At 34.1% G+C, this 10,906-nt stretch overlaps 1 protein-coding gene across 2 annotated transcripts; it reads left to right on the top strand.

Annotated features, from left to right (window-relative positions):
• The first annotated feature begins 5,236 nt into the window (after positions 1-5,236).
• LOC141687106 (protein JOKA2) lies at positions 5,237-9,357 on the top strand. 2 transcript variants are annotated; one of them, XM_074492270.1, is made up of 7 exons: positions 5,237-5,476; positions 6,361-7,433; positions 7,547-7,634; positions 7,718-7,966; positions 8,106-8,255; positions 8,350-8,934; positions 9,014-9,357. In XM_074492270.1, exons 1-7 carry the CDS (start codon positions 5,453-5,455, stop codon positions 9,116-9,118), a joined length of 2,274 nt encoding a protein of 757 aa, XP_074348371.1. In that variant the 5' UTR covers positions 5,237-5,452; the 3' UTR covers positions 9,119-9,357. The 2 variants fall into 2 exon arrangements, with proteins under 2 accessions (XP_074348371.1, XP_074348370.1); XM_074492269.1 differs by having other exon boundaries at positions 5,239-5,476; positions 7,511-7,634.
• Positions 9,358-10,906: the final 1,549 nt, after the last annotated feature.

Here is a 10,906-nt window from a genome sequence, read left to right as displayed (position 1 = left end):
TACCTCATATTTTGATGAGGATGATTCTCCTTTCCCGAGAGCCGTTAGTGCATAGTTTCCAAACTCCGCATTCTCATCATCAGTATCATCTTTTGCCTTCTGTAATGTAAGCCTTTCCTTGTTGTTTCTTCAAAAGAACTTCATACTTTGCCTCCAACTCCAGATAGGCTTTATCCTTCTTCACTTTCTTAGGCTTTTTGCACTCAGTAGCAAAGTGACCCAATTCATCACAATTGTAGCATCTTGTTTTTGATCTGTCAACAGATCAAGTCTTGTAGCCACCCTTGCTAGATGAGTTATACCGAGTCTTTGGTTTCCAGTTGTTGTTGTTGGAAGACTGTGCCTTGCTCTTAAAAAACCTAGGCTTCTTAACTCTAATGTTAGAGAATTCCTAGCCAAGTAAGCCATGGATTGGTCTAATTCATCTAGCTCATTTAAGGTATAAAACTCATCTTCCTCCAGCTCCAAAACAACTTACTTCTGAGATCCTTTGTTCTTTTGCTTCACAGCTTGAATAACTGGAACTTCATCATCTTGTTCATCTTCACTTGCTTCACTGTCATTGACAACCAAGGCACTGGAACCAACAACAACATGTCAATGATTTGCCTTTAATGACTTTCTTTGTAACATTTCAAGTTTATAAGTTTTCAAGATCCCATATAAGACTTTCAGAGTTACTCTACTCAAATCTCTTCCTTCTCTAATAGTTGATATTTTCTGTTCAAGATGGTCAGAAAGAACTAGCAAGAACTTTAGGTTAACCTCCTTAGCCTCATAATACTTATCATAAAGCTGCAAGTCATTTATAAAATTGTTAAACCTTTCAAAAACTTCAGTAATTCCTTCTTTGGGCTTTTCCATGAATCCCTCATACTGAGACACCAGTATTCTCCTTTGATTTGATCTAACTTCCTCTATACCCTCACACAGAATCTCAATATTCTCCCAAATCTTTTTGGCTGTGTCACAGTTGACAATATTGTTGTACATGGCATTGTCAAGTGACTCTATTATAATTAGTTACAGGCCACTATTCAGGGAGACTTTTTTCCAGTTTCAGTATATTTTGAAGGGTCTTTAGGGGTATAATGAGCTGGGATGACCATATCTCCATGAGTAGATTCATCAACCTTTTCCATGGGGGTAAAGGGCCATTTTTGAGAATCTGGATATATAATGGATTGGCCATCCTTATGAACAACATCATTTTCTTTTTTCACGGTGTATAGTTGATTCTATCAAAGGCTGGTATTTTGATACTTCTTATCTTTAATGCATTCACACTTCCAAGATCTTGATCTGTTTACTTTCAGATTTTGCTCTGATACCACTTGTTAGAGAATACGTGCAACACATAGGGGTGAATGTGTTTCAGATGTTTTTAAGCATTTTTCAATTTGTTTGGTTGTGTGAACAAAGCAGATAAGAAATGCAGTTATATTATGTTAGCATAAATAAAATAGTAAACACAATATTTCAAATCTCACTTAATTTTGTATAAAAATTAAGTTAGGTCTTGCTACAAATCATGGGTTCTTTGTAAGTAAAGAACTCAGCTTCTATCTTGAGAGAATATAAGAACTATGAATCTGTTTGTTACTTCTAAACTAAGGACCGGTGCATACTTTATACACTAGCAACACAAGTTTACAAAACTTGCACTAAAATGTACTAAACTCTTTTCTAAAGCAACCTTTTTATATTTCCATTTCTAGCTTAACAAATCTGTGCAGAATCTTGCAGGTCTGTGATCATCCTTTGTGTAGTTAATTTTGGCCCCTGATCTTGTATTCTCCCCAGCTACTTTGTAGACTTTTCAATCTATTTGATAGATCGTTTGTTGGCTGATAATCTTGAATCTTTATTTGTTTGCATTCTGTATTTGGAGGCATGTCGAGATCTCCAGTTTGTTTTATAGAGAAGTGACATCTCGCTAAGTATAATGACTTATCGAGATCTCTGAGTTCTCTATAGGTATTTTTGACTTGTCGAGGTCTCTTGATTTTTGAATGCTAAATGACTTGTCGATATGTCTGAGATCTCTACATGTAGAATTGACTTGTCGATATCTCAGAGATCTCTATATACATTTTGACTTGTCGATATCTCTGAGATCTCTAATGATAATTTGACTTGTCGATATCTCCAATCTTCATATCTTCATTTTGACTTGTCGATATCTCTGAGTTCTCTATATGCAGAAATGACTTGTCGATATCTCCAATCTTCATATCTTCATTTGACTTTTCGATATCTCTGACACTTCTCTATTAGCCATTTTGGACTTCTCGATATGTCATTCTGGAGTTCTCGAATGACTTCTCTATATTGCTTGATCTCTGACTTGTCGATAAATTGATTTAGAATATTTTTCATAAAACAGATTTATTCAACTCCAAGCTTCTGTATTATTTCTCTGAGGCATGATCTATCTTGATCTTCTTCCAGAGTTTATTCCTTAGGCTTGAACTGTTTACAGAAAAATATCACAGTCTAATCTTCTAACCATTTTCAGACTCAAGTTATACAATACAAAATACAAAGTTGATTATCAACCAACTAAATCTTAGGGCTGTCAATTTGACTTAGTCTTGTTATTGTATAGGTATGTCTTGCACAACACATATGACTGTGAACAATCTGTTGATGACCTCTGTGATGTTCAGAAGGAAGTATTAAGGTTGAATGATGACATAGAGCAATTTGGTGATGACTCTGGTATTTTTGATGAGTGGGATACTATTCTTATTGAGCTGCATGAAATGGTAAGAATGATCATGCGATATATATTTCTTAGCCATTCATGCAGATAGTGTTTAAAAGTTTGTTAATTGTGATTACCATACAACTGATTCTCGGGGTTGTCAAAGTGACTTGGTCTTATTATATACATGCATGTCTTGCACAACAACTTGAGTATGTTTGGTTTGATAGAATAAACATGCCATGTACCTGACATAATTGACTTTAAAACTCATTTAAAACTCAAAAAAAGATACTCAATAATATCATACAAGCATATAAGCGATTAACCTGTATACGAATCATCACCTTTCGTGAAATTGATGACTGAAATAGATAGAGTTTGTCTCAGACTTTAATTTGGTTACTCACACTTTAAATTAAAACATACAATAGTACAATGATCAACAATATGTTTAATCCTCGAGCATTCAATAACACCAAATTTTTATATTATAAATTAATATTATGTTTCATTTGTTAATTTGTAATAATTATAAAAAAATTATATTTACAAAATACAGGTTTCAGTTATATTTTTTGGATAGAAAACAGACTAAATACGATCATCTAATGTTAAAATAACGTTTTAAGAAATGAAACGGTGATTTTAGTAATAGATCATTTTTAAGTGATATCGGTTGTATGTCAAATGATTACAGTGTTATTATTTATAATAGCCAATATCAAAAAAAATGTTCTTGATAATTTCTTTATAATTTATTTACATGACAGTTAGCATAATCTATACCCCGAGTTTAAAAATGCGGATCCCACTAATTGTTATAGGCGTATTTGGTGTAAACCCGATCATGTGTTATAACGATCGATTTTGGGCCTTGAAAATTAAATTTATTGTCAATGTTCTATATCGTATATAATTGTCTAGATATAGATTGACGTCTGAAATCCTAACATCCTCATTATTCTTCGTGAAAGGAACATAATGCAATTTAAATACTTTACCATATTTTGCTTTTAGTAAATTAAAATATCATTATTTATTATTTAAATCTATACGCTTCTAAACATACGTATAAGTATTTGTTTTTTACAGTTTTTTGGACGTCTCTATCATTTCTTTATATTTCAAAAATTTATTAAAATTATAAAATTTTATGATATAAAAATTAACCACATCCACTATTTTTCAGCACTGTACCCACGTTATATATTACATATTAATCGATTCTATTATTTTACTCAATTTTTCTTACTTTTCACCATTAATTTATTATTTTTTCTTAAATTTTGTACTCAAACCCAATGTAGAGAATTGTGTGGAACGGAGTCAGTAACTTTTAGCAAAAATGAAGAAAGCCTTAGTTATATTCCATATATAATTGGTGTAAATTATTTAATGGCGTTTGGTTGTCAAAGACAAAATAGTAACTATAAGTCTATATTTTACTATTTTCAGGGGCAATACAATAAGTCTAAGTTAATATTTTATATTTATTACTTTTCGGGGGTAATACAACTAATGACAAAATTCAATTCGAAATTATTAATTTAATTACAAGTTTTAGTTGACATTAAATAGAAAATTAAAAATATTATTAAATTGTATATATTATTGAAAAAAATGAATTAAATTTGAAGAAATAGTATAATAAAGTCAGAGTGCAGAGAATATAATAATTTAAAAATATAAAAACATGGATTTTCATTAAATACAATAATAATTTAAATAATAATAATCATCATCATTTAAGAATCTTAATATATAAAAAGCATATATAATATATAAAGCTTCCCAGGCTTTGAGAAAGCTAGTACTCCCTCCGTCCCTCTCATTTATTTACATTTGGGTTGAATACGGATATTTATAAAGTAATAGAAAAAGTTAAAAAAGTGAGTAAATTAGTAAGACCGATTAGTATTATATATATAAAGTAGTAGATATATTTACTTTTTATTTTATAAAATTTTATTATTTTCAAAAATATTTAAAATATAAATAAAAAGAAACATCTCTAACAAGAAAATTATAAATAAATAAAGGGTGAAAGCCCAAAATAACCAAATTTTATTTGGGGCTGCCCAAAAATACCCACAACCAAAACAGGTGCCCAAAATAACCAGACAAATACGCATACAAGATATGCGTGTACTATACACGCATACAACATATGCGCATATTGTAAAAATTTTAAAGCTATGCGCATACACTATATACGTATGCAAGCTATACGTGAACGGAATATACGTATGCTACTTGTGTCAGGTCAGCTCATAGAAAAATTTTAAAACTATACGCATTTGATGTATACGTGTATTGTATACGCATATGCTATACGCGTGTTCAAATGATTATTTTGAGTACCTGTTTTGAGCGTGGATATTTTAGACAACCACCTCTGAATTTTGGTTATTTTGGGCATTTTCTCACGTGCGGCCGAGACTTAAGCTTACGTAGCATTAATATGTAGAGATAGCACCGGGCCCCTGGTTACGACTTTTGAGTTTCCTTAGCATTGTTGTTCTCTCTTTTCTTCGGGAAGAAGATAAATATCCAAACACGGTCTTAATAATATATCTGTTTTTTAGCTATATATGCAAAACCAACAGAGGGCACAAGAGAATAGGATCGGGCTCACTCGTACTTATATGCGATCATAAAGCTCTAAATTGAACAGTCTTCTTACAAGCTATAACAACACCCCCAATCTTGATTTCTAGGGTTAGGGATTATACAAGTTTCGATATGGAGTCTACTATTGTCATCAAGGTTCGATTTTTACACTTTCTTTGCCCCTTTCTTGAAATATCACACAACACGCACACGCACTTTGTTTTTTTTTTTTTTTATGTAATTGAGAGTATGGTTTTCCAAGATTTTGCTTTTAATTACGTGGGCTAGTTTTATTTTTTTGAAATTAATTCATGATTTATGAGTCGAGGTGCAAGTTTTATTATGATTAAAAATGTTTTTTTTTTGAAATTGGGGGTTATATTTTTTTTAATATATTACTATCTTTATGATTGTTAGCTGAAGGGTTTTGTTTGGTTGATAATTAAAATGATTTGTTGTAAATAGAGATCAATTGCTTTTGAATCTATATGTGCATGCAAAAGAGTGGTGTGTGAGTACTAAAATAGATTGTGGTTTGAATTGAGTTGTTTTCATTTAAATTATATTGCTGTACTGTCGGGTATGTTTGGAATTGATTTAACTGTATCTCTTCTTTCTTGCATGCATATATTGAAGTACTTATTTGATCTGATCTAAAGCTGCAGCTGTGGATTTCTTGTCTGAATCATTTGGTCTATGTATTACTGAATTTATAAGCGTATATGCGGGGTAAATGTATATTTGGTTCAGGATTCCGAGATGAGCTTATGGCAGGCTTATTACCACCCCTTCCCGATGAAAGTGTTTTTAGGATCGAATGTTTATCCCCACCCTGCACTTGAAAGTATTCTGTATTAAAACATATATAATTACCCTAAAATATATAGGTCTATACACACTTTTTGATAACTAAATGTTTCCATTATGTATAAATGAACACTTGCTCTCGAAGTTAATTGCTTGTATGTGCTGCCCTGATTTTGGGCTCTGCTTTCCGTGATCCACATGCCTCATTCTCTCACCATAAATTGTCTGTACAGGTTAAGTTTGGCGAAACTCTTAGGCGTTTCAATGCATCCATTACTGGAGAAGAGTTCGACCTTAACATGAACGGATTGAGACAAAATATTAACTCTCTCTTCAATTTTCCTCCCGGTTCTGAGCTTACTCTTACATATCTAGATGAAGATGGTGATGTGGTGACATTGGCTGATGACAGTGATCTGGAGGATATAGGGAGGCAGCACCTGAATCCTTTGAGGATATCTGTAACATTGAATACGGAGTGGAGTGTCAAATCTCATAGTACGTCCAGTGGAAGATCTACTCCCGTGAGATCTCCTAGAGTTGAGCCTTCATTGCAAAATCTGGATGGCAGTGTCCCTGAAATCTTGAAATCTGTTCCAAAGGCTATCCTTGAAAAGCTATCGAAAGTCCCAACTGAAATGGGATCTAATACTACAGGCTCTCCACCAGTATACAATGAGATACTTGATACTTTATCAAAGATAGGTCTCTACTACCTTAAAGAGGTTGTTGGAACGAAAAGTGTGCCATCATTAAATACAACTACACAGGTGAATAAAGACGACAGCAATGGAAAGTTTGATGGAACCACACAGGCTGCCAAATCTAAAGGCAAGGATCTTGATGCTGCTACTCATGGCAACAAATTCTCAGTTGGGTCTTCGACTATCAATCCATCTCCCAACCTACTTGGTGTTGGTGTTTTTCCAAGTAACGATACTGGCAGTACTACTCAAAAATTAAAAGAGAAATCAAATGAATCATATATGGGATGGAACAGTCTTGGTTCCATTTTATCACCCCAAGAGGGTGTTTCAGGGACTAAAGATGCTGCTGAGTCTGGGAACTCTTTTGGGTCTCAAGTTGGGTTCAACTCTTTTGGTGATTGTCCTTTCTTAGGTGTGCCATTAGATAATTCAGCATCATTCATTTCGGGACGGCTGTACGGTCCACCCGGTCAACTAACGGTACCATTTAAAAAGAGCTACAGCCACAATGATGGCAGTGGCAGCATATTCCATAGAGGGGTACGCTGTGATGGCTGTGGGGTTCATCCAATAATTGGACCTCGTTTCAAATCTAAAGTGTAAGGAAGTATGAATGAAGTTTAATTTTAAATATATTTTCATTAAGTATCACTAAAACCTAAACACATTAATGTAGGAAAGAGGATTATGACCTGTGTAGTATCTGTTTTAGAGATTTTGGGAATGACGTGGACTACTTGAGGATGGATCGACCAGTTACTTATAGGCATCCTTTCTCACTGAAAGGGCTGTGTAAGCCTGTAAGTAAATCTAAATGTTTATTTTCAATTACTTGTTATATTAAAGATATAAATTTTGACTCAGTTTTAATTTTCTGAGGCAGCCTGTCCGAGGAATGTATCCTCCTAAACTTCCTCCACAAGTCTTGAGAGGTTCTGCAGGTAGATCTAAGCTGAGCTGCCATTTCGTTCAAGATGTTAGTATTATTGACGGAACTGTCATGGCCCCATCTACGCCATTCACCAAGATTTGGCGGGTGAAGAATAATGGCAATGTTGTTTGGCCAAGTGCTTCACAGCTTGTGTGGATTGGGGGAGATGTGTTGAGCAAGATATTTTCTGCTGGGGTGGAGGTTAGAACTTCCACTTTAAAGAGACTATATATGTTATAGAGATATAAGTCATACTTTTTTGCGTAAGCATGTCACATAACATTTAATTTTTAGTAAATGGGAACTATGTGCAATGACTTGCTGTCTCCTGTGGATGCAGATGCCAGCTGATGGTTGTCCTGTGGGTACTGAAATCGACATTGCAGTAGATTTTGTGGCTCCTGAAAATCCAGGCCGTTATATTTCCTATTGGAGAATGGCTGCACCATCAGGAAAAAAGTTTGGACAACTTGTTTGGGTTCTCATCGAGGTAACTGTTTTCCTGACAGATGCCATCTAGCTACTATTCATGAACGAGAACCAGTACTTTTTTTTGTCAAGAAATGAATGAGAACTTTTTGCAGGTTGAAGCTGTGAACGAGAGAAACATGCATAACTTTAACTTGAATATGCTTCCTTTTAGTGGTGGCGTTATGGATCCACAAAAGGAAGACGCTAGTGTTCCACAACTGGTTGACAGCATTTTTAGCAAGACTGACAACGGGAAAAAGCCTGCCGAACTAGTAGAACCGGCGACTGGTGCACCTTCAAATCCTGATGAGGAGCTTAATTTTCCAATTAATGATACCCTGCTAGTTGGAGGGACCTTGTCAAACACTGTTCCTATTGCAGCATCTTCCCTTGTTGAAACTTCTACTTTATCAGAAGTTGCTGCACCCATTGCAACTTCTCCTGTACAAACCTTCTCTCCAGATGTTGATACCAAGGAGCAGACCCTTTTGAAAGAACTTGACGAGATGGGGTTCAAGCAAGTTGATTTGAACAAGGAAATATTGAGGAGGAATGCATATGACTGGGAACAATCTGTTGATGACCTCTGTGATGTTCAGAAGGAAGTATTGAGGTTGAATGAAGACATGGAGCGATCTGATGATGACTCTGGTACATCTGATGAGTGGGATACTATTCTTGTTGAGCTGCAGGAAATGGTAAGAATGATCATGCGATCTATATTTCTTAGCCATTCATGCGGATAGTGTTTAACAGTTTGTTAATTGTGGTGTGCAGGGTTTCTCAGATAAGGAGAAGAACAAGACCGTTTTGGAAAAAAATAATGGGAGTATAAAGCGTACAGTTATGGATCTGATTGCTGGTGAGAATAATCAGAGTTAAAGAAGTGCAGTTACTATCTTATGGAATGGTCGTAATATAAATAAATTGCAGAGGCATCTGTTTAAGTCCCCCCTCCCTCTCCCTCCCGTCAAGTCCCCGTTTGTTTATGTTGGCACAACTAAGCATATGTTTCTGTAAGGTCTACGACGCAGCAGTTGAACTTAACTATGTAGTGTTTTATGTCGTATGTTTAAATGCTTTATTCACTGTTAATTTCTCTTCTTCGTTGATGTGGTTTATAGTTTCGTCCAAGGTGAAAGCTTTTCGAGTAAAAAATATTATGTTTTTAAAGACTTGAATGAATTTTATTTTCATTTTTTTTAGAATTAGTCTACTGCAGTATGAATTTACAGCTACACTTTTGGTGTTCTAATGTCTGAGCTCTTGAAGCTATCACAGTTCAGAAAGATTGAGTACTCCTTTGTACGAGCGACTCCTTGGTTTGTTGTTCCATAACAAACTTCTGTGCATTTCGATTTAACATTGCCATTTTGCTTTTTCATCATTCATGCCAATTCTGTATGTTTACCGGTTGTAATATATATATATATATATATATATATATATATATATATTATTTAATATATTTTAAAATTTTGTCTTTTATTTTTATATTAATATATTACAATTATTATATTCAAATTTTAAATTATTAACTTCAAATTTTAATTTTCAAATTTCTAAATATTTTAATTTCAACATTTTTGAATAAATTTTAAATTATTTGCTTTTTTAATCGGGACCAATAGTATAACTTTATTTTTCTCGAGATAAATAGTGTATATATTATATAGTTTTATCTCAATGTTATTATTCTTGTTTTTTTTATTTTATATTTATGTATCAAAGTTATTAATTCATGTAATTTATAATTTATATTTTAATTTTTTCTCATAATAAGTATAAAGTTGTAAGTATAAAGTTGTAAGTTATGATTTACCAAATATATTATCAATTTATAAGTTACTTATACGCAAATTTATCCAAATATTTAAATGACTTATAAGTTACAATTTTCATCTCAGTTATATGACATTTTTTTAATTTTAATTACTTTTTTTAAGAAACTCAACGGGCCCATTAATCAAAGCACATTGTCTTCCGCATGATAGAAGGTTTTTAAAAATCTTGGGAAAAACACGTGATACTCTCTCCGATCCCTAGTTTCTTTTACAGTTTTTGTTTCGGTATTTGGCAGGCACACATTTTAAGGTATTATAAAATAATAATGAAGCTATATTTTTATAGCAGTATTATAATGCAAGCCCTGTATCTCGTGTGTAAAGTAAAGAACCTGGAGGGAGATGGGGAGTACATGATACAGTTTGGGGATGTATGCGTGCTAGTTGGAGTGCATTTTGATAATCCTAGATCACCCGGGGCCTTCTCCTGGCCGGACCCGGACTCAAACTCCTTTTGGACGGCGATATAGGCGACATGCGGTGTAGCTGTAGGGTGGGAACCTACAAAACATAATCGGAGGGGGTGACGTCCCCGCGACACCTCCGGCGTGAGAATGAGAAAGGGTTTTTAAGGAGAAGAGGGGCAAAATGGGGATTATGCGAATGTATTTATGGGGTGTACGTGTGTGCATGTAAGTATAGGTGAGAGAGAGAGTATGTAAGATTGTAACATGTAACCTTCTTTCTGTCCTACCTTTTATAGGTCTCCTACTAGGGTTTAGAGGTTTGCACCTTTTAATCTGGACCGTAGGTGTGCCTTTTGGACTGTAGGGCATCTGGACGCTTGGGATGCGTCAGACTACTACCGGATCCGGACCGTAGGAAC

Source organism: Apium graveolens, chromosome 9 (assembly GCF_009905375.1).
Source record: "Apium graveolens cultivar Ventura chromosome 9, ASM990537v1, whole genome shotgun sequence".
Lineage (NCBI taxonomy): Eukaryota > Viridiplantae > Streptophyta > Magnoliopsida > Apiales > Apiaceae > Apium > Apium graveolens.
The sequence above is the reverse complement of the archived record's forward strand: the minus strand, read 5'-3'. Positions and strand labels throughout refer to the sequence as shown.

What these genes read in the sequence shown, in the direction of transcription:
- LOC141687106 (XM_074492269.1), top strand. Translation starts at nt 5,453, where the DNA reads ATGGAGTCTACTATTGTCATCAAG. An exon ending in TGAAAGGGCTGTGTAAGCCT is followed by an intron (nt 7,635 to 7,717) that starts GTAAGTAAATCT and finishes TTTCTGAGGCAG; the next exon opens with CCTGTCCGAGGAATGTATCC. An exon ending in TTGTTGAGCTGCAGGAAATG is followed by an intron (nt 8,935 to 9,013) that starts GTAAGAATGATC and finishes TGTGGTGTGCAG; the next exon opens with GGTTTCTCAGATAAGGAGAA.